Here is a 25,188-nt window from a genome sequence, read left to right on the forward strand (position 1 = left end):
ACCTTTACCTTATAAGTTTAGTAGAGCTTAAAATACAATAATACAAACTTTGTTGTATATATATATATTAACTTTTTATTCTTAACTACTTCAGGCCCAGTTTTGGGTTCAGGTTATGAGAGATTTGCGAAATGGTGTAAAACTTAAGAAAGTTCAAGAACGTCAGTACAATCCTCTTCCCATAGAATATCAGCTCACTCCATATGAAATGTTGATGGATGATATTCGATCCAAGCGCTACACTTTAAGAAAGGTTATGGTAAGCTCTGTCAAAATCAATTTTGTCATTTTTTGCATAGCCTTAAATTATGTTAGGACTACCAAAAAGGAGAAAAAAGCAAACTATTTTAGTTCATTTGAAAAACTAATGCCTTCTGGAGGGGTTTTATATTGCTTTGTTAAATTTTTGCCCTTAGAGTAATAGAATCTTAGCTAATTTTACAAGCTATTTTGAAAATCACCTTGACTTCAATAAATGTTACTATGTTAGGATCTGCTATTTGGAAGAAACAAGGACCTTATTTCTTTAGGCAGATAAAAACTAGATGCATAGATTTTTGTATCATATCATATGGATTTAACAAAAATTGCCAAACTGTTCAGCTGGAACACTATATAAAATTGAAGTTCATTTTGTTTTATTGTATATATAAACATTATAAATCATTTACTAAGAAATTTTGATAGCTTCTAGGTATCTCTTCCTGTGACCATTGAGCACAGGATCAGGATAACTCCTAAAGCTAATGCTTTATATATAGTAATCTAAAGTGCAAAAGTCCATTAATTCAATTCCCGAAGACCTTTTGAACCCTATAGAATAACATCTTGCTAGCTATATTTTACAGATTTCAGATAATATAAAACTGGTTACATAGTGCCTGCCTCCTGGTGGTCAATCGACTCCATTTCAGTAATCGCCACAATTATGATTTTTTAGAATTCATTCCCCTTTTGGATTGCATGATACTGATGTGCAAGCAAAATAATAGATATTTTTCTTTCTCTCTTTTAGGTCAGTGGGGATATCCCTCCACGATTAAAAAAGAGTGCCCATGAAATTATCTTGGACTTTATCCGGTCTCGACCTCCATTAAATCCTGTATGTAATACAATGGAAAGGGGCGGGGCGGGGGGGACAAAGTTAATGAAAATAAGAGATTTTCTATATCTTTTTGCTTTAACTACTTCATATTCAGCTTTTTTCCACTGCTTCTCCCAGTCATCTCTAAAATATAGGAAACACAGCTTTTTTCTTATATTTTGTAGCATTGGCATCCTTCAAATCCATTTATATAAAATACACAATAGAGGAATTATTTTGAAATAAAATCTCATGTATTTTTGCTGTTTCATATCAGTCATCTCAGCATCCTTTATAGTTTATGCACTATCAATTTGATGTCTCTGCTACAGCTGATTTTTCTCTTAGCCTATTGGTTTTGTTATCTATTCTGACATGAAGATCTGTCCCTTATCTGAAAGTGTGACTTTGTGTATGTGTGTGTGTTCCCATTCGGATGAATCAGATATATCAGAATAACAGTGTAACAGAATTGGAAGGGACCTTGGAGGTCTTCTAGTCCAACCTCCTGCTCAAGCAGGAAACCCTGAAACCATTTCAGACAAATGGTTGTCCAGTCTCTTCTTAAAACCTCCACCACAAAGGTGAACAAGCTGATTATTCATAACTGTGGTTCTTTGGGTGGTCATCTGTGCATTGAAATGACCTTCCCTCCATCTCTCTTATGTCTCTTCTTTGGTTTGCAAGAAAGAACTTTTTGACATCAATTCAAGGAATTAAGCAGATAGCCAGAAAATCTCTCCTATTGCACATGCAGTGGCTAGACAAGAAGTGCTTTCCCCCATTTAAAACCTAGTATATTTAAGACGCGGTGGCTCAGTGGGTTAGGACACTGGGCTTGTCAATCAGATGGTCGGCAGTTTGGTGGGTCGAATCCTGAGTGCCGCGTAGCATTACTCGTCCCAGCTTCTGTCAACCTAGCAGTTCGAAAGCACGTAAAAATGCAAGTAGAAAAACAGGGTGGGAAGGTAACAGCGTTCCGTGCGCCTTTGACGTCTAGTCATGCCGGCCACATGACCACGGAGATGTCATCGGACAAGCGCTGGCTCTTCAGCTTTGAAACGGAGATGAGCACCAGCCCCTAGAGTCCGAAACGACTGGCACGCATGTGCGGGGGAACCTTTACCTTTATCTGACCTGGAAAGTTAACACAACCCAGGTGGCTAGAAAGGCCCAACAGAGGCTTCACTTTCTTAGGGTCTTGCGGAAGAACAGAGTAGAACAACGGCTAATGACCCTCTTTTACCGGTCTACTATAGAGAGCGTCTTCTCGTATGGTATTGTGGATTGGTATGCTGGTCTGACAGCCGCGGACAGGAAAGTATTACAGAGGGTAGTGAGCACAGCACAAGACATTGTGGGCTGTTCCCTGACACCACTGGATGACATCGCCAGGGCTCGTTGCCTTGGAAGAGTGAGGAAGATTCTCAGGGATGACTCACACCCTGGACGTTATCTCTTTACTCTCCTACCATCTGGTAGGAGATATAGGAGTATAGCCAGCCGTACCAACAGGCTGAAAAATAGCTTTTATCCGTGGGCTGTTAGGCTTTTAAATGGGATATAATCTCTGTGAACTTATGCAGAATTGACTGCATACACCGGTATGTGGTGTAGTTGGTTCACATGGTGTGGTAGGATGGAGTGTTTGTTGTCACTGTGTGTTGGGGGGAGAGAGCACGGCGGGAGGCTCAGCTAATCTCAATGGACACATGTTGTACTTTGACAATAAAGGTTTTATTTATTTATTTGTTTGTTTGTTGTTTAGGCTGAAGAAGAGTTAGAATCTATTAAAGTGAATATGCAATAGTCACTTGAAAAACCATAGTTATACTGTAGGCAAGCATCTATTATTTTTAAATTGTAGCTTAGAAATTTACCTTATTATCTTATTTCAATGGACACTTAATTCAGGTAAAGCTGTGTATCTTGATGAACATCTCTTAAGCATTGTCAGTACTTTTCTTTGAGATATGTTATTCTTTCCAGGCATCTGCAAGAAAACTGAAGCCAACTCCACCACGGCCACGTAGCCTCCATGAAAGAATTCTGGAAGAAATAAAATCTGAAAGAAAACTAAGACCTGTTTCACCTGATGAGGTCAGGCGTAGCAGGCTAGGTGAGTACTTGGATTTTGATGAAACTTGGTTCGTCTCTCGGCTTAGGAACTGAGTGGAACATGAGTCATTTGTCCTTGGATGATAAACCTCCCCAAAATACCAGTAGATATAGGTTAGACTGGAAGATGAAAAATACCCCCCCCCCCAAAAAAAGAAGGCAATTAAATTATCAAGAAAATTGTGTGCATATGCAATGTAGCCTCTAGGAATCAAGGTCAACTTGGAGAAAACTTTTCCAAGATGTGTTAACCAAGTCACTCTTCATTTCTAAAATATGTTAGCCATTTCAAGTGCCTGACTGATTAATCTCTGTTGCTGACTGTACAAACACAAATATAGTGAAATAGATAAAATTAAAATATGAACACTTTGAAGGGACATATTTTCTACTAAAATAAACAAAAGTAGCTAATTTAAATTTTTAAAATTAATTTTCATGGAAGCTTTAAGCTTATATCTCATTTTGAAAGAGGGAATTGGCGATGGATTAGTAAAGCCTTAATGCCATTTCTGTTACCTTTTTATGGAACCTCTGGAGTTAAGAGCTTTCTGCCTAATAAGAGTTAGGATTATATAGGATCACCTACAGAAATCATATGCCTCCCCTTGTTTGCAGTCTTCAGTTCCACAAGCAAAAATGCAATAAAGCAGGATTGCTAATTGTTTGTAATCAAATTTCTAAGGAAGAGACAATATGCTTAGTGCTCCTTTTGCCTGATTTATCAGAAATCAGGTAAAAATAAGATAATAACTTTCAGCAAATAACAAAGTGAAGCTACTTCATTCAATGACTCAAGTTGTCTGAATTCCCATATAAATGCTATTATGCTTCCCTGGATATTTCATGTGTACTATTACTAGAGCAGAAGTTCTTTGATTATTTTTTTAAATCTATACACCATTACTCAAAAATGTAGGCAAGACTATTTCAAACATCAAATGTATTACGGTATATTAGTATCAATTTGTAACAGAAAATACATTGTGTTAACTCAATATTGATACATATTCAAATGTGGTAATCCTTGGTTAATAACCACTGGTAGAGCAATCATTCAAAGTTATGACAGTACTGAATTAGTTGAAATTATGATCAGTCTTCAAAGTTCTGGCTGTCCCAGCATGCTTGCAATCACGTGATTGCAATGTGGATGCTTGGCAACAGGTTCACACAACAGGTGCAGCATTCCGCAGTTACCTGATCACCATTTGCAACTTCCCTCTCAGCTTCCCACAACCAATATTAATGATGAAGCCAGCAGACAAGGCTGCAAGTCACTCTGGTAAGTCTATCCCACCCAGAAGCAGCCACCCTCAACCCTGCCGTCCTCATGTTGTGCCTTACCAGCTATCTACGCGTCCTCCCATGCCTGGCAGCAAGCACCCAAAGCCCCATTTGCATTCTCACCACATCTTGATGGCCATTCACACAGCCTTTCCCTGCCTGTCAGCAGCCTGCTGGCCTGCTTTCAAACTGCTGGGATTTGAAACATCCTGCTGGCTTCCCTACTTAACTTGGTTTTTTGAATGCTGGCAGGAAATTGCAAGGAAATTGCAAGTGATGGCAATGATGCCAGGATTGTTGTTGTTAAACAATACAGTCATATGACCTCACATTTTATGACCACATGAGTTAGTGATGGAAATCCCTGTCCCAATCGCCATTGTTAACCAAAGACTACCTGTATGTTTTCCCATATAATTTTTTATATCGAAGTATATAGGCAACACTGGTGTGGCATTGACATAATTTTTAGGAGAAAAGATAAATATCACAGTAGCAGTGCTTATTCGTGCTCTTTTTCTGCTTTTCCTAGACGTACCCACATCAGCAGCCTCCCAAAACCTATTAGAAAGCTGTATAGCGAATGGCAGCTTGGAATCCAAAGCAAAGGTAAACGGCCTAGGGACAACGAAATTAACAGTGCAGCGGAAGAGACTTTTGAAAGCTCCCACTTTGGCTGAACTGGGTAGCTCAGATTCAGAGGTAAGATGTATAGCAACAATGCATCCCTTCAGTTTTTAGGGTTTTACAGGTAATCCTTGACTTACAATTGGTCACTTAGTAATCATTCAAGTTATGACGGACCTCCCCAAAACTACTTATAACCCAGATTTGAAGTTTCGCTGCAGTCAAGTGATTATATTTTGGGTGCTTGGCAGCCAGTCTGCATTTACAATCAGTTGCCATATCCTGCACTCACATGACCTCAATTTATGACCTCTTTTTTTTTTGCCGGAAAATAACATTTACTTCTGGTTTCTGGAAAAAAACACCCATTGTGGACAATAGACTCACTTAATCAACACCATGTTCACTTAACAACCAATGCATTCTCTTAACGATTGTCACATTTGCTTAATGATCACTGCAAAAATGATCATAAAGTCAGTGTAATTCCAGGCTGAATTACAATCATAAGTCGAGGACTACCTGTAATTGGTTCATTTCCATTTACTGCTTTTATTGGTCACATTGGGACTTGTTTTGCTTAAAATGTTGTATAGTACATTTGATAAAAGTAGTGTTGAAATCATTTTGAACAAAATGTGGTTTTATGCAATTCATCCTAATGACTACTGTTCTAACCAGTTCTGGCTAGCAGATGTTAGAAAAACCATCTATATGAAATAAATAACCTTGGATTAGGTCATGTTCTTGATGTTGGTAATATTTTACATTGGGTTGGGTCTACTTTGCTCTCACTTCACCCTTGGCTTGTACAGAATCCCAGTATGAATACTCCTTTAACGTAAGTACTATTGATATCTATAGTACACCACTGAATTGCTTTTAGTTTATAAAGCTTGCACATATGGAGAAGAAGCTTATACAGTAGCTATCAGCCTATTATATGGCCTCTATAATATTTTCTGCTGTTTGAAGAAACAGTGATATTTTGTTTTCTAGAAGCATTAATATGACTAGGTAATCTTATATAGTTCCATATCCTGCATCATTATACATTACGCTATATTTTCCTGCATATTGTTTATATTGCTTCCCAATTAAGGAGAAATGAGACAACTGATTGCCATATTTTATTATTTCCAGGAGGAGTCTATACACAAATCAGCCAGTAGTGGTAGTGTTTCTCCCTCCCAGATGGAAGAGGTGTTTCTGGAGACCATATCTGGAAAAAAGGGTGAGTAAAAATGCTCAAAACAAATAAGATTTCCTGAAACAGTAGAAACATTTTAAACCTGATGGATTAATAGAGATTTGTGTGTGTATGATGATATTATATGATATGATATATGATATAATGCTACTTTCATTCTACTTGTATGACATCATTACAGGTACTGTTAAAATATTAATTTACAAAATTTGAACCTAATTCATTCTTATCAAATTTACAGTGCCTCCAAAATTCTTGCCAATATCATCCACACCACAGCCAGAAAGGAGACAACAACCGCAGAGACGACATTCCATTGAGAAGGAAACGCCAACCAACGTACGGCAATTCTTGCCTCCCACAAAACAGAGCTCCAGATCGCTTGTAAGTATTGTAGTAGATCAAATTCAGCATTGGTTGCAAGATCAAACATAGTGGTTCCAGCACTGAGGGAAGCAAATCCATATGCTGTGATGAATCCTTAGCTCAAAATCGTGAAACCTTGGAACAGCTCTTTAATTTTCTTTCCGGTAGGTCAGGGGTAGGCAACCTTGGCTCTTTTATGACTTGTGGACTTCATGCTGGCTTAGGAATTCTGGGAGTTGAAGTCCACGAGTCATAAAAGAGCCAAGGTTCCCTACCCCTACTGTAGGTTGAAAGTAAGATCTAGAATGAAATAACTCTAAGCTTTTAAATTCTGGATTTGAATGTTGTGCCTAATTACTGATGCTTTTATATAAACTTGCTAACAAAATTAATATATCTTCAAGTAAAATGTCTTCTATATGGTACATGAAAATGAATCTTTTGGCTGATGTTTTTGCATATTTTTAATATGTTTTTCCTATATTTAAAGAGCCTAGAATGCCGTGTAGTCATATAGTATTATTGAATCTAAGGATCAAAAGAAAATACATTCAGTTAGGTAACTTTATCTGAAAGTAGATTCCAATAAAACACAATTGTCATAAGGGAATAAAATGCCTGTTTTAGGAGCTGGCAGAATGCCGAATCCTTGTATTTTATAAGAAAGGTCCATTTTTTTGTTAAAAGAATTCTTAAAATTGATAAAAGAGTGAAAGAATTCAGGTTTAGGAAGAGGGGTGCATTTGATCTTAATAAAATGCCTTCTTATTCTGCATTGGCTCAAGAGGTTCTGATTTGGAGGCCAATTTTTCAGCATACTGAAGTTAATTTGCATTCCACCACTAATTTATAGATCAGAGCTGCTTTCTCAAGAAATTAAATGCATTTTGACATATGATTCTAACGTGACTTCACTTTCTGATCCTAGATTATCTTAAACTCATTTGTCAGTTACATATGCAGAGTACAGAACAAAAGCAATTATTTCCCAAGAAATAGCTTTAGGAGAATAATGGGTTTGTACATGTGAAAATTGTGTGAAGTATAGCTATGCAGGCAGTTAGAAATATAAAAAATTGTGTAGTAATTATTCATATATACTACATAAAATTGCTTTTTGTGGAGACCCAATTTCAGAAAAAGTCTTCATCATTTCTGAGATATCTGGCATTTCTAATAGATGTGCTCATCTTACTTTAAAGAAATCATATAATTTAAAAGTTGTTTGCCTATCATGCATTTTTTCTTAAATGGTCCTAGCAATATTATTGCAAGAAAAAGTCAGAAGTTTGTTTTAGCAGAAGTAATATTATTTGACAATTACAGTGTATTCTTATTTTAGCCTTTGGGATTAAAAGTAGAGTAAGAGTTCTGAATATAATATCCATTGAAAAACTTAAACTGGCTTTTTTCATAATTATGGCTTGTTAGAAAATAAGCCACATGATAATCTAAATGATTCTAATTATCTCAAAAAGCAATTCAGGCTAACAAATTATAGATGCTTTCTCCCAGGGTTTGTGTGGCATGATCTCAGAAACAATTTATTCTGGATTTGTTCCTCTTATCTGTTCTGAGAGGGACAAGCTAGAAAAATCCTTCATTCAGACAACAAAGGATGGCACTGCCATCCACCAGAACTCACTGGGGGTCAAGATAAGCCCCTAAGAGTAATCAGAACAGCATCAGTATCACACAAGGCATTTGCTTTGCTAAATCAGTTTCTTGGAACAGCATACAAATGGGCGGGGTGTAATCAATGTTAATTAAAAAAAAAACTACAGAAGTTTCTGAATAAGAAATAATCTCATATTTTATATCTTGTACTGAAAGGAAAACCCCCTAATTCTGTTGTTCTTTGGTCTTTTGAGAATGAGGAGACTTCTTGTAAGTATTTCTTTATTTTAAACATTTTATATATTGGTTTCCTTAAAAACAAGGCAGTTATAATGTGTTAACAAATTTAAAATAGAATGAATGATCACAAAGCAGCAGAACTTATTCAAACTCCTATAGTGATTTGCCAAAATTCCCACATTCCAAGGAGGCAGTGACTGAAATGATTGAAGTTTCAGCATACATCAAACATTTCCTGAAAGTATCATAATTTTCTAGTATCTGAAGTTACATTTGTTTTTAGACTTGGTAGCTCTCTCACCTGCCCACCAATGTCATTGTAATATTGTAATATTCTGTAACTTTATGTTTTATCAGCTCTTAGTAGTTCCCTGCAGATTTCCATTTGGATGTATATGAGGGCCACAAATATGGAAGAAACTGAACCCTCAATCAAGCACATTTATATCCTGTCACAATTCTATAAAGACTCATAGCATTTCACGACATTAAAAAACAACAATGTTGATAAAATTGAAAATATAAAAAACCAGCAGTCAAAAATATGCAAACCTGGTGCTGGAGCCCAAACATTCACTAAAAAAGTTTCAGCTTAAATAGTTTCCAGAAATCAACTAGAGTTGGGACCAAAATCTATATACACAGAGGCTGTCCTTCCCCCCCTCTCCCCCCTCCTCTCTCTCTCTCTTTCTCTCTCTCCCACTCTCTCCATATATATTTATATTTTTATATATACACACACACATACATACACACATACATACATATAATATTGGCTGCCCCCCATATCTGACAGTATATATACACATATTGGTACACATATACACGTGCATGCATGTATGTACAGTATATGTATATGTCAGATATAAGGGGGACAGACAGTAGGTTTTGAATAAATACATATTATAGTTTATATAATCTATAAAATACTTTTCCTGTAGCTTTTTATTTTGCTGTTGCATTTATCAGGCAGAACAATATTTTCTTTTCATTTTTTTCTTTCTTTTTCTTCTTTTTTCCTAAATGGAGTTTTATATCCATAAAATGAGGATTCTGTAATATGAAAGTGTGGGAGGATCTTTGGAATATACATAAAAAAGCAATACTGCATTTTAGAAAGCAATAATAATTCCTGAATTAGAATATAGTCCTGTGCCAGTAATTGTGTTTGTTCACAAGGATGAACCTGCTATACAATATGGTGATTAAAAAAACATACTATGTTGTTCAAAAATAAATATATACTGTTGAGCTTATGCTTTCTGATAATTAACTGATAATTTCACATGTATTTTTTGTTTTTAGGAAAAGCTATAAGCATTTTATAACAATCTGTGAATTGTCATTGAGCAACTGTTTCACTGTCATTTAACAGTACCATTAAAGTTATATTTTTAAAAAGATATAAAATTAATATTACAATACTAAGCCTGCAGTTTCTCAAAGTATAAAGAAAGTGGCATAAATAAGGTCACATTATCCTATGTTAAATTTAACATCCTCCTTCTTCATTCCTTCCCTCAGGATTGATGGATTGTCACTCTTTATCTTCTGGTGAAAGAAATCCCACCTTTAAATAATCCTCATTTCCACTGAAAAGAAAGTTGAATGGTTTCTTCCAGCAGAATTAGCAGGGAACTTATCTTGTGATGGTTTCTTCCAGCAGAATTAGCAGGAGCTTGTATTTTATTGTACATTAATTCTGGTTATATTGAGCTGACTTCCTAATAAGAAAGAAAGAAATATCAATGCTGGGGTTATTTTATCTAAAATGGTAGACAAACATTTTCTTTATGTTTAGCCTTCCCTTTTCTACTTTCCTATCTAATGTTCAGGTTCCAAGGAAGACTCTTTTTTCAACCATACATACAACTTCTCATCTTAGTACCCATCCTTTTGAAGCAGCTTTGTTTGGAATGGCCAGAACTGTGTATTATCTATGTGAAAGAGTTTTTAACCAGTGGAAAGCCTCAAAGGTTTGCCTCCTACTGTGAGCTTCCTAAAATCTGTCCTAGGAATCTTTCCTTCCCATCAAATGGGGAGAATTTCCTAAGCTGTTAACCGTTAGGATTTCACTAGATTCTGATTAAAATTGATTTTGGTGCCTGCAGAACTCTTTTGTGCATGCATAGATTCACTGATCAATTTGCCTAGAAGTTGAAATTGTCTGTGAAAGGTAATCAAATTAGAATGTAAAATCAGAAATTTATTAGCAGCATTTTATGATCTTAACTTTTTAGAAGTTAAAACAAATATCAACAGTAGAGAAATAGTTTAGAAAAATTAAGAATGAATTTTAAATCAGAGGTCCCCAACCTTTTGGGCACCAGGGACCAGTTACATGGAGAGAGCTTTTTCCGTGGACCAGAGGGGGCCTGGTTTTGTGTGCTGCCTGCATCCTGCGGATGTGGCTTTGCTTGTTTGTGTGGTTCCTGGCATGCCATGGCCAAGTACCAGTCCACAGACTGGTGGTTGGGGACCCCTGTTTTAAATCATAAAATCATACATGTCAATTTTGGCCAAGTTTTCACATTATAAATCTTTCAGTGTGTATTTACATACAGATAAATCTATATGCCAAATGTTAAATGAAAGCTTAACTAAATTAAGATTTACAGATGCTAAATTAGCATTTACAATTAAGAACATTTATGAGTTCATGTCAACGTAGTTGAACATTTTGAACATTTTTACACAAATTACTGCATTTTCTCAGTGGATTGGATTAAAAATAAACAAATAGTTGGGCTTTATCATTATAAAGTTTTTTTATTTCACTGTAGTCTTCACTTCAAAACTATGAATATATTTATTATGTGTTATTTAATAGAAATTATTCCTATATTAGTCTTGTGTAGTTAAACTAATTCAAAGGTGTCTGAGGATTTTAGCTTGGTAAACTACTGTATCCATCCCACTAGCAGCTACTTGAGTTGCCTCCAATGAAAAAGAAGCATTAGTTCAGCTAATGTTCAATATCATGAAGGATCTGTTTATTATCCACAATACAATGTTGGTTTAGAAGAAAAGCTTAGCAACCGTACTATCCTAATATTCTTTGAGGTTGGAAAACTTTCTAAGGAATTCCTCTCTACTAGTCTTCATTGGAAAATGTCAAACATAAAATTCTTCAAAATGCTTTTAAGATATAGCCAGAATGGCTGGATAATTGAAGGTTTAAATATGGATTATTCTTATATGAAGGATTTAGTAGACACATATACAGATACGTGAAGCCACCCAGGCATATAGGTCACTCTTGTTTTGAAACAAGAGTGTCCTTATCACTTGTCTCCTTTCTCCAGTATCCACACAACAAGCACAATTATTTTTGAATGAATGTTGGGATCCCTTTGCAAACAGATCTGCTCAGGGTGTACATGTGAAGAGTTTGAAGTACAGCGGGGCTTTCAGTAAGAGAACAAACACTTTGGTAAGATGCTGTTCAAAATAATGAATCGGTGAGGCTATACTGAGAAGACCATGATGAAACAATTCTTCAAGATTTAAAGACACAATTTAATTTAATGTCACAATATTTATCAAGTGCTTTTTCCTGGATTGTGTGCTATATTCTGAGAATGCAGTCAGCTATTAGTAAAAGATTCAGCAGCATTCAAACCGATAACTGACTTCATAATCCATCAGTAATGGATTACTTGTAATGTCTTGCTAATTTTGCTGCATTCCGTTGACATGAGAACAGTTTTCCTCTCAGAATTGTACACTTGATTCCATGTATTCTTCATGAAAGTGGAATAAATTAGCATGGAACTGGTAATGCTAAGTGCTACTGCTAGCAAATTATACCTGAAGTATTCCATGAATCAGTTTCAGCTAAAAGATTTTGTTTTGTAATACCAGGTGTAAAAATTAAAATGATGAAACAGTTTTTCTCCTTTTGATCATTCTTCTTTCATATTTTCAAAAAAGATTTTATGACAGCAAAAACAGAATAGTACAATTCTCTCCTGTTTATTATAGTGCACAAAGCAGTAGAGTGCAGTTAGAAAATAATACGTCCTATTTCATAGCTACAGTTTTACCATTACGACATGAAACATTTCAGTTCTTCAGTGTAATATGCAATAAGTATTAGCAAAAATTAATAATTGATATTTAATAGGTTATTACATATAATAAGGCCAGGAGAAAGAGCTGAGTTGACCAGTTTGATAGAGAACAGCAACTTAGATTCATGCTGTCTCTATAGCAAACATTTTTCAAACAGGACTTCTCATTTTCACACTGATGTTATATGGCCACTTATAGATGCACATTTTTTTAAAAAAAATTCTAAGACAAAAAGCTATGAATTTATAATTTGATAGTATTTTATGAATGAATAAATTAAAAAGCTAGTAATTTCTTAGTGGTACCATTATTTACATTAGTACAATAATACATTATTTCCTTGATGGAATAGCTAGTTAGTTATGAAAGTTCTTTAGTGAATTTGGACCATGTTGCAGCTTGGGGAGAAACACCATTGGGAAATAGATAAGGGACTAGTTCTTCTTCCCACACCTTTTCTAAATTAAAGACTGAGCATAATTAAAGGACATTGGTGTTTTAAACAAAGTTATGAAACAAGCAGCAAAAGGCAAACTGTTTAATAATCTAAACTAATAATTTAAAAACTTGAACATAATAACTACAATGTTTAATATTTATGAGTAAGGAAGAAGGACAATGGCCTTTTTTGGGGGGAGAGGGAATTTTATTGATCTGCACTTCAATAGCCACATGTAGTTTAGTATCAGTGATAGAGCAAGGCTTTCAGATGTGGATTGCTTCAACAGTCCTTCAAATATTTTAGTGGCAAACCATTTTTGGATTACGGAGTGTCAACATTTAATATAAAGAATCCTGCCATCATATTCCTTGATTTTTTTTTCTGGGTAATCATATATATTATATTATCTATCACCTTTTATGTCTTGAATCTTGCATCAGTGACCAGTCACTTGTACTGGAAATTTAAAAGACTAAAGCAGTTACTATTTTAAAATAAGCTAGATAATTTTGTAAATGCAGTAGATAAATATAACTGAAAACAAAAGATAAAAAGTTATAAATGCCTATAAAACATGAAGACTTTTAGCTTGTGGTGGGGGAAAATAGCGTTTTCCAGTGTAATACTAAGGTTAATATAGTATAGCAAATTGCACTAAATTTTGACTCTGAAGTCACATTATATTCAGTATGAATAAGTTAATGATAAAAAAGGCATGATTTGTAAGCCATCTTGAGCAAGATGAAGTTTGTATTTGAGGTCCATTTTTAGATGGGTAAGACAGCTGTTCTTTAAAATATGGTGGCTCTGGTATGCCCTCTTTACTAATTCTGCATTGTAAATTTTTTCTTAATTGAAAGACAGAATTATAAACTACTTAAAATAGCACTTTATCTATTGGTCTAATTAGTTGAGTTTTACATTATGCTGTATTTATAGTATGAATTTGTAGTATTTTTCCTAAGAGCTAAGCAACATAGATTTGATGAATGTCCCAATTCATCTGAAGTCTACTGATTATTTTTCTCCTGCTCCAAACCTTGGAGTCTTTCTGTCACTTTATATAACTTGCAAACCAAATTATTTGCAAAATATAATTTAGCTAGGGAGAGAATTCTGTCTTTCAACAAAATCTATGGCAAGAATCTATGAAAGAGCTGAATTTGGGATGTGCATTTTTATTCCGTGGTATCAACAATTCTGATGATTTATTCAATTAGATATTAAACCGTTACGGCATTTTAGTGTTGGAAAAAATGTTCTGTATACTACTTCTTATCACAAATTGTAATAGACTGATATTCATGCTAACAAGCAGGAGCATAAGGTGTACAAAGTTGCAATTATAATTGTTTAAATATTATATAAGGAAAATAATACATATAATTTTACTGTAAGTTAAAATATACCACAGAATAAAATTTTCTTCTGGATTGGATTACTATTTCTTTGGCTTCTCTAGGGATCTTAAGGTATCAAAGACACCATCATAATGATTGGCTTAATAACCATCAAAGTCTTTTTCAGGGACAATCTTTTTAGCCTGCATATCTGAAGTCTTTGCTCTTTTGATACCTGTGGATCATATAAATGTTCTTCAATGTTGATGGTAAAAGTAAAATCTGTTTCTTCTAAAATTACTAACCAGGTGGCTGGCTCTTTAAATAGATAGCTGGGAAATGCTCTGAGAAAGACAGTTGAAAAGCATTTTTTTTTCTTTCAGGAAGAGTTTTGCTACCCAGTGGAATGCCTGGCCCTCACAGTGGAAGAAGTCATGCATATCCGTCAAGTGCTGGTAAAGGCAGAACTAGAGAAGTATCAACAATACAAAGATGTCTATACTGCCCTAAAGAAGGGAAAGGTACAGCTAATTGTGTTGATTTTCCATAGATATGGACAGTGGAGTGGGGGAAAGAAATCTGTATGTATATCACGCAGGAAGTTAAAATTTTCAGAGAGGGATTCAAATATTTGTGCAAAAGGAAAAGACTACAGTAGGTCTGTAAATTGAGACATTCTTCTGAAAATAGAAGAGCACCTTCTTTTAACAAATGTTCAACAGGGGGCACAACAGTGATTTTTGCAGATTTTATCCTATCTTGTTCTGAACATCATACAGCCTTCTGGAGTAGATTTATATATAAAGCACTGGGCAAGATTCACAAAGGATAGGAACAAAAATCAGTACATAAATCACCAGCTTCACCTTCTCAAACACCAGTAGAATTCAACAGAGCATAAGTTTGAATCCAGTTCTTTTTTGTCAGCAAGCTTGTCTATTATGCTCTCAAAATGCTTAATATAGAGGATGATATGTCAGTTATCAAAGGATTATAGAAACATTTAATGAGTATTTTATAAAAAGTGGGGAAACTACTTATTTTAATAAATTTAATTAGATTAAGTGTACAACTACTTGATTATGCAGTATATATTTGCTGTGGTTTGTTTACAGACATAATAGTCTCTCTTATTGCCAATTTTTGTAGCTCTGTTTTTGTTGTCGCACAAGAAGATTTTCTTTCTTCACTTGGTCCTATACTTGTCAGTTTTGTAAAAGGTAAGCACATGGTTGTCATTAAAAATTACTGAATAATACAACGATAGAAATGAAGTACTTATTAAACCATTTTTAAAGAATTTATTACTATTGGTTTTGCATATGAAAGGAACGGGGAAGGATAATTTTTGGAGAATAAAGGAGAACTTGAACAGTTTAAAGGTTTGCACTTTTAGAGACGTAAGTGGGAAACCTTTGCAGTTAACAATTTTAATTATGACGTATGATGTTCATGCCAGCTAATATAAAATAAGATGAGTAAATAGCAAGAGACATCTGTACTCAGAAAATAGATTAACAGTCTTGGTCTTGTAAACTTTTTTTTTTATTGAAAAGTTTTAAAATACAGTTTTCCTTTAAGAATCCCCCCTTCCCCCTCCCTCCTCCCCCCTCCCTACCTCCCCCCCTCCCCCCCTCCCCCCCCCGACTTCCCAGAGCTAAATACAAGGTATATATATAAAAAGCAATCATAAACAATCATATACTAACAATTATAAACTCTAAAATCCATCACTCTCTAGCTTATATAAGATGAAACAAATAATAATAATATTGAATATGTATAAAAAGAAACTAAGATAATAAAAGAAAAAAAAACGAAAGAAGACTTATTCAAATGCTACATAAAACTTCTTAACCCTATACTTGTTCTGGATAAAATCAATCCATTTTTTCCATTCCATAATATAGCGTTCTTGCGAATGATCTTTCAAATAGGCCGAAATCTTCGCCATCTCTGCCAGGTCGGAAACCTTTAAAGTCCACTCCTCTATGGTCGGCAGTTCCTCTTTCTTCCAGTATTGGCCTATCAAAAGTCTTGCCGCCGTAATTAAATTCAACATCAACTTGATGTCCACAACTGTGGCATCTGTAATTATTCCCAACAAAAAAAATTGCGGACAAAACTTTAACCTCTGTTTAAAAATCTTCTGCATGTTCCACCAGACTTTTATCCAAAAAGCCTTAACCTCTTTACAAGTCCACCATATGTGAAAATATGTTGCATCTTCATCACTGCACCTCCAACATTTAGGCTGATAATTCGGATACATACTTGCAAGCTTTTTAGGATCTAAATGCCATCTATAAAACATTTTGTAAAAATTCTCTCTTAAATTTTGAGCTTGTGTAAATTTTACGTTCCTCACCCAAATCTTTTCCCACGTGTCCATTGTGATGACTTCCTGAATATTTTGGGCCCATTTTATCATACAATCCTTAACAAGCTCTGTTTCTGAGTCAATCTCTATCAATGCAAGATATATCCGTTTGATATGTGCTGGTCCCTGATTCCTAATTTGCTTTATCAAATTTTCATCAGTCATTGTAAATCCATTTTTCTGGTCTTCTTTCCACCTGGCCCGTAACTGAGTATATTGAAACCAATTTTGAACAACCTTCTCTTCTCGCAAGAGGCTATATGATTTCAAACACCAAACGTTTCTTTCCAAACTAAGAATCTCCTTATACGTAGTCAAATCATGTTTAAAGCCAGCATGTATATTTTCTATTGCGTGTTTTGGAATTGCCCACAATGGTATCTTGCAACTTAACTTATGTCTGTACTTCTTCCAAACTCTCAGCAATGCCTGTCTTAAAATATGCACCCTAAACACGTTGTCTACCTTCTTATCATACAACAAATATGCATGCCAGCCAAACAACAAATCGTGGCCCTCAAGATTTAATAACCTCCCTTGCGTCAAATTAATCCAGTCACTTATTCCTGCTAATGCAGCAGCTTCATAATATAATTTAAAATTAGGCAATTTAAGGCCACCTCTCTCACGAGTATCCTGCATAATCTTAAGTTTAACTCGTGGTTTTTTCCCTGCCCACACAAATTTATTGATACCTCGCTGCCATTCCTCCAGATTAGAATCTTTCTTAAGAATCGGTATCATTTGAAATAAAAATAAAAATTTAGGCAGGACATTCATTTTTACTGCTGCAATCCGTCCCAACAAAGACAATTGCAATTTTTTCCAACTCTCCAATTCTTTTTGAATTTTCCCCCATAATTTTTCATAATTATTTTTATATAGCTTTGTATTAGAGGGCGACAAAATCACCCCCAAATATTTAACCCTTTTAACGATCTCAAATCCAGTTAATCCTTCTAAAAGGGCCTTTTGCGGTGTTGTCATATTTTTGGCCAAAATTTTTGTTTTTTGTACATTAACCTTAAATCCAGAAACCTTCCCATATTGTGTTATTATCTCCATCAGGTCCACAACAGAGTTCTCTGGCTGGGTCACTGTAACAACCAGATCGTCTGCGAATGCTCTCAATCTGTAGTCCTGATCTCCAATTTGAATCCCCTTAATTTTTTCCGAATTCCGAATTTTAACCAATAATATCTCTAATGTTAACACAAATAACAAGGGCGATAACGGACACCCTTGCCTTGTGCCCTTCTCAATATTACATGCTTCTGTCAAGCTATTATTAACTATAATTCGGGCAGTTTGTTTTTGATATAATGCCCTAATCGGTTGTAAAAAATTTTCCCCAAAATCCATTTTATCTAGAACTTTCAACAAAAATTTCCAATTCAATTGATCAAAAGCTTTTTCAGCATCTAAAAAAATTAGCACCGCAGCAATCTGGTTGTTCCTTTCCAAAAACTCTAACACATCAACTATATGCCTCACATTATTTTTCATTTGCCTACCACTAATAAACCCTGTTTGATCCCCATGAATCACCTGTTGCAGAACCCTCATCAGTCTATTAGCCAAAACCTTAGCAAATATCTTGTAATCTGTGTTTAAAAGCGATATCGGTCTATAATTTTTAACTTGAGTAGCATCTTGGTCTTCCTTCGGAATCAAAGAGATAAAAGCTGTTCTCCAAGACGGTGGCACCTTTCCCCCCCTCTGGATTGTCTGGAACAGTTCCTTTAACGGTTTTATCATTTCTAATTGTAAATTTTTATAATAGGCCGCAGTCAAGCCATCCGTACCTGGTGCTTTATCCACCTTCAATTCCTTAATTGCTGTAAAAATTTCTTCTTCTGTGATCAGTTGATTAATCCCTTCTTTTTGTACTTGCGTAAGAACTGGGATGCTAGCATTTTCCAAATATATATCAATGTCTTTTTCATTAATTTTCTCCTTAGCATATAATTTAGAATAAAAATCCACAAAAGCGTCCTTGATAAGGTCCTGTTGAAACACAACCCTTCCTTTATGCTCAATCTTGTCTATATTAGAAGCCCTTTGTTTTTTCCTCAATCTATAAGCTAACCATCTGCCTGGTTTGTTAGCGTTACAAAAAGTGTTATGCCTGGCAAACCGCAGATTGGTTGCCACTTGGTCAGCCATTAATTTATCAAATTGTCCTCTTAACAATTTAATAGCCTCCTTAGTCTTCACATCCTCTGAGTTCAAAATCAAAGCCTTTTCTTTTTCCTTTATTTCATTCTCCAGTTCTTTCCTCCTAGCTTCCACAGCACGTCTATGTTTATTGTTCATATATATCAACACCCCTCTCATGTATGCCTTGCTAGCATCCCACACCATGTCCATAGAAGTACCTTTGTTCATATTAGTTTCAAAAAAATCCTTCATCCGCTGTTTGCATTCTTCCACATTCCTCTGATTTCTAAACAAATTCTCATTTACGCGCCACGAGCGCCTGTCTCTTTTCTCCTTATCAATCTCTAACCACACTGGACTATGATCAGAGATAGTTCTTGCACAAATCTTCACCTTTTTAGTCCTCAAAAAAAAGTCATTAGTCACCAAAATAAAATCAATCCTCGAAAAAGATTGATGTCTATCAGAATAAAAAGTATAATCCTTTTCCTGCAAGTGTCTCTCGCGCCAGATATCTCGCAATTCCAAGTCATCCTTCATTTCAAAAAAAGATTTAGGCAGTCTAGCATGACTTGGAATGCGCTTAAAAGCTCCAGCCTTATCCATCTGTACATCCATAACACCATTCCAGTCCCCCATAAAAATAAAAGATTTATAATCCAACTGGGTAAGCTTTGTATAAAGTAAACTAAAAAAGTCAGCCTGTTGTTGTTGATGATTAGGGGCATACAGTCCAACTAGAAGCGTCTTTTTGCCTTCTAGCAACAAGTCTATCAATACGTATCTTCCATGCTTATCTGCTTCAATTAAATCCGCTGTTATGGCACTTTTAATATAAACAACCACTCCATTTTTCTTATTCATTGCAGAGGCAACAAAATGCGTACCCAGTCTTGAGTTCAATAAAAACTTTTGGTCCATAGCCCTAATATGCGTTTCTTGCAAACATATAACATCTATCTTAAATTGTTTTAAATATTGAAAAACCTTCTTTCTCTTCTGTGGTGAATTTAGTCCATTAACGTTCCAAGTCAAAAATTTAGTTGCCATGCATATCCTCCCAAAGCTCTTGAAGCACTGCTTTGATAGGACTATCTTCTTTAGGCCGTGCTCCTCCCACTGCTTGGCTATGAGTACGTTGTGAAGATTCTGAAGACTTTTGCTGGTCTTGTTCTTTTATTTTCTTTGCTCTTTTTAAAGCAGCACGCGTTACCCTTTGCTCTCTAGGATCATCCAAAGAGGTTGTAGCTTGATCTCCTCCAGCACCATTTTCCTCTGTTTCATCCTCTTGATGTTCTCCTTCTCCTTCTCCAGATCCCTTTGCAGCTTCCAGAAGTGTTAATGGGATTGCTTTTAAAACAGTATTGTAGAAATCACGCGCTTGCTTCACAGTAATCAACCGGTACCTTTTGCCTTCATACATCACCATCAGCCCGTCTGGAATCTCCCATCTGAACCTTATGTCTCGTTGCTTGAGCTCTTGCACAAGAAATGTAAAGTCCTTCCTTCTCCTCAAAATCTTTGGAGGGATCTCTTTTAAAACCAAGACTTCTTGATCAGCAATCACAACTTTAGCATCATAGGCAGCTTGTATAACTTCATCTCTGATTTCTCTTTTTGTAAAGTAAACCACCACATCTCTAGGCAACTTTCTCTGTCTGGCAATCCATGAGTTTACACGGAACACTTTATCCATAGCTGCTCTTATTTCAGATGCTGGCTGATTCAATACCACTTCAAAAGCCTCAGAAACCAGCTGCTTTAAATCTTCCTTAATGTTCTCTTTTAAACCTCTGATTCTAACAGCAAACTGCATCTGGTAATATTGGGCAAGGCTTAACTCCCTTTCCATTTTGTCTCTTATATTTTCATTCTCCCGTACTTTAACTTCTAATATTTCATTCTTTTGAGTCAAATCATCCAGTTTTTCATCTAAATCTTCCACACATTCCGCCACTTTATGCACTGAAGACAAAATGTCTACCTTCATCACGCTGAGCTTCTGTTCCATCCTCTCTTCCATTCTCTCCTCCAGTTTCTCCAATTTCTCCTCCATCTGTGCAAATTTATCAGCCATTGATTGATTAATTGACTCCAAAAGTACCTGGGCATGTTTATCCAAAGCATCTCGTAAGTCCTTCGATGTCAGTACATCAGGAGGGTGCAACGCCTGTAATGATGATTGTTGCACCGGAGAAGATCCACCACTCCGAAGAGTTTTAGGGGGAGGTTTAGCCGCCATCTTTTACTTTTCAATTGTGACGCACTTTCACTTAAAGTTTAAAAAGTCCATCAAGCTCGAGAGTAAAATAAAATAATCCTCTTCACCTTTTCCTCTTGTACCGCTCTGCCTGCTCCTTTAATCCATAGTCCTTTCTTCAGGCAGGGGTGGTCGCAGACGCCTGGCTCTGCTCCAAGAAGTCCGGAGCAGAGACGCCAGCCAGCTGGGAGCAACCCAGGCTTCGGGGGAGTTCAATCCTTCAGCCGCCCAAGCTCCAAGCTCAGGCAGCCCCGGAGAACTCTACCCCTACCTGGGGCCTCACCCCCTCCTCTTCTCCCGAGGAGGGGGCTTCAAATTCGCCCGAACAGCTGATCGGCGCTGTTTCGGGTGAAAAAACAACAGCTGAGCCACGGGCAGCCCGGGAAGGCTGTCTCCGTCGCCGCGGAGCCACCGGAAGTCTTGGTCTTGTAAACTTGTATACAAACTGCATGCATGCATACTGTAGATGGATTATTATATTGCTCTGAAGAATAACACTCCTCTGAATTTTTCATGAGACACATTTAAAATTTGCTTCATGCATTTCTGAAATAAGAGTCTGCTGTAGTCTCAAGTGAAATCTTTGTCAGTTTCTAAATTTTCTTAGGAGAATAGAATTGCAGCAAATTTGTGTTCATTCCATTTCTGGTTTTAGATAGTGAAATGCTACCCAAAATCTATACTATTTGAAACATGCTCATTTTGGCTTTTGTGATTTCTCCTCGTTACTTCCAAAGAGTTTCTACAATTTAAATCACCTTAGTGCAGCAGACTAGGTTTGAACAGGAGAACTAATAGCCCACTGGGAAGCTGGGATGGATCTAGGTAGGGCACACAAGCTTCTGTACCCAGTGTAAGTCTTCTGGCTTTCTCTGTGTTTTTTTATTCATGCTGAAAAAATGAAATAACCATTGAAATTCAAAAATAGTATGTAACTGTTAGAATATTTCTATAAGGAAAAATGCAATATAGACCCCAGAGACAATTTTACTTTGAACTAAGAAAGCCAATCTTTTTTTTATGTTATAGGCCTGTATGCTCACAGTGCTGTAAAAAAGTAAGTTTAAAAACAAAAATCTAAAATCTGTTTAATAAATTGTTTCTATTTCTTTAAATGCTTCATTTTTACCTTTTAGTTTTTAATTCTACCTTTTCTTTAGGAATTCAAGATAGTATATATAGTATCCCGTCTCTAATTTTATCCTCCAGTTTTATCCTAAAGAAACATAAGAGTTTTTTTGAATGAGATATTGTTAGTGGGCAAATGTCATGCAATGAACTTTAATGACTAGTTGTGAACATGAGAGTCTGCACTTGCTCTTTGAATATTTTACTAAGATTCATAAAAATGCAGCATTATTGAGAATATGTTGGAGTAGGGTGCCATAAATGGTACGGCATTTACAATCTCAGGGCATCAAGCTCCCTTCGTCCAGTGCGCTCCCACAGGGAGGGTCTCCTCAGGGTGCCGCCGATAAAAGACTGTCGGCGGATAACACCCAGGGGAAGGGCCTTCTCTGTGGGTGCGCCTGCCCTCTGGAACCAGCTGCCCGTGGAGCTCAGGACTGCCCCCGACCTTCGCACATTTCGCCGGGACCTGAAGACCTGGCTCTTTGAGCTCTCCGGCCCAGGCTGAGAATTTTTAACTGGGTTTTTTTAATTTTAGGGATAATTTAATCTTTTTAAATTTGTTTTTAACTTTTGTACTGGTTGTTTTAAATACCCTGTAAACCGCCCTGAGTCCTTCGGGAAAAGGCGGTATATAAATCTAATAAAATGAAAAATAAAATAAATAAATATGTCACCATTGTTCCCTTGCTTTATGACAGATGCGCCTACCATCAAAGCCATATTCCTCCCTTCCAATTTTTTCCCTGGGACCTTCTACTTTACAGAAAGGAGAAAGCTTTATGAGGCCTGAAAAAACTCCCGTCAGCCATCACAGGTCACTGAAGGGCATACCAAGGTCAGTTATGCTTATAATTAATAATGGGGGAGAAAGACAGATAGAGATTCATTTCTTTCTTCCTTCTCCCCTTTCATCTTTCCAAATTAATAATATTAATGCAACTTAGTCATACTAGAGGTGGAGAAGAAGCTAGAAATACTGAGTTCAAAATGGCTGGGTTTAACCAGAGACTGTGGAGAAAGATTCCAGATAAATTCACACCTTAGAATTTCTCCTCCCAGTATGGAAGAGGCAATTTTGTCAACCACTTGAAATGTTCCCAACACTTCAATTCTAAGTCCCCCTTCTAACTTCTGCCCAGTCACATGACCCAGAGAATAGTTATTTTGTAAAGGCTGAGAAAGAATTCTAGAGGTTATGGTCTAAATGTTTTCCCTATCTTAAAATAAAGTAATATTTTAACAAACTCCTAGGCAGATCTCTTCCTTCCCTTCTTTTCCCATTCCTGTTAACACCTTGCAGAGTATTGTTTTGTGAAGCACAGCATAATGTTCTGTGAAGAAGGCAGACAACCAAAGCATCCTTCTTGGAAAGTTTTTGTGCATATATAAACCTTTTTGACTTGTATAAACCCCTGTGCCTGACACCATCATCTCATATACATTAAGACTCCTGAGCTCTGCCAGTCCTGTATCTGAAAACACTAGTATAATAGTCCTGGATTACAGTCTGTTATTAGCAACCTAAATTTAAGACTATTACACTATATTTCCTTATATTATTGGTGCCAACACATACAATGACCATTATTCCTTCCCCGCACTATCTAGTCATTTACATCTAGATGACTCATGATGCCTAGATGCCTTTGTAACAAATAGGCAAGTCGTGATGTGATCTATTTATCAAGCTACTGGGCAAGCTCAGGGAAGCTTAAATAAAGTGTCTTTAATACTAGTATTAAGACTAAGTGCACAATTTTGGAAACTGTAGGAGTTTCCAAGCTTCATTAGTGAGTTCATTAAGGCAGAGTTTGTTGGAATATTTTGAATTGTTTCTTGTCATCTAGACATCATGCTGTTCATGAGCTACCAACAAGCTCTCTTATCTCTTAGTTACATCTAATACTCCTTCCTCTCCAATCTGTCCTTTCACATATCTGTCAGAAACCATCTGTATGACACCTATAGGAATCTTCCTAGGGAGGAAATGGGTCTCTCACCCATGGATTGTTTTCTCCAGTTGGAACATCTGCCTTATTCCTGAAATTATGTCCTCCTTGCCTCAGTCTCCCAGGTGGCAAGAGGATTTTTCTAGGAGTGGGCCAATGCTACCCCATCTCAGGATAATTTGACCTCACACACTGTAGCTATCCAAGCATCTCCACTTCAGCCATCTTGGTCTTGGGACACACTTGCTTCTGGAGTGCCATGAGCTCATTGCACTGAGCATAAACTTATTTCTACTAGGCAGATAGCTGTACTTTTGACACTCTGTATAATAAACTCAAAAATATCCCTTCCTTGATTGGCTTTCTACTTTCCTTATAGGTGAGCATGATGTGGCTCTGAGAAGTCTCCGGTTAAATTAAGAAAGTAATCTTTTGTAGTTCTTTCAGCCTGTTTAAATGTAATTTCATGTTTTAGTACAAAGAAAGAAAATATATTTTTCCTACATAGCATGATTTAAGATAAAATATTCTGTATTTAAGACTCCACAAGATTTAAAAACTCCAAATTCTGTTTGGTAAACTGTAACAACTAGTAGCATAGCAACAGTATAGAACAGGGGTGTCAATCTCGTTGTGTCACGTGACATGTTGTGACGTATCACAACTTTTTTCCCCTTGCCAGAGCTGGGCTGGGTGTAGCTTTTGCTTGACGCATCCAGCCCGCGGGCTGGCAGTTTAACACCCCTGGTATAGAGCAGTTAGTTAATTTATATTCCACAGCTGCATCCTATTTTCATTAAATTTGCATTTTTCCTTTCTTGAATATATTTACTGGAATATCTTAGCCATTCTTGCCTTCTATTATAATTCATGTGTTAGTCTTTCTTTTCTTGCCTGCAATTT

General features: G+C 36.2%; 1 protein-coding gene across 1 annotated transcript in view; it reads left to right on the forward strand.

Moving 5' to 3' along the window:
- SPIRE1 (spire type actin nucleation factor 1) overlaps positions 1-25,188 on the forward strand; it is a 57,288-nt gene that overhangs the window by 27,265 nt on the left and 4,835 nt on the right. Inside the window, exons 6-15 of the mRNA XM_081325126.1 lie at positions 95-259; positions 1,016-1,102; positions 3,074-3,203; positions 5,022-5,191; positions 6,260-6,350; positions 6,568-6,710; positions 14,789-14,926; positions 15,555-15,625; positions 22,235-22,262; positions 23,035-23,171. Of these exons, the coding sequence (XP_081181252.1) occupies positions 95-259; positions 1,016-1,102; positions 3,074-3,203; positions 5,022-5,191; positions 6,260-6,350; positions 6,568-6,710; positions 14,789-14,926; positions 15,555-15,625; positions 22,235-22,262; positions 23,035-23,171 (1,160 nt within the window). The remainder of the gene's footprint in view (positions 1-94; positions 260-1,015; positions 1,103-3,073; positions 3,204-5,021; positions 5,192-6,259; positions 6,351-6,567; positions 6,711-14,788; positions 14,927-15,554; positions 15,626-22,234; positions 22,263-23,034; positions 23,172-25,188) is intronic.

The sequence above is a fragment of the Vipera berus genome (assembly GCF_964194415.1).
Source record: "Vipera berus genome assembly, chromosome: 3".
Classification (NCBI taxonomy): Eukaryota; Metazoa; Chordata; class Lepidosauria; order Squamata; family Viperidae; genus Vipera; species Vipera berus.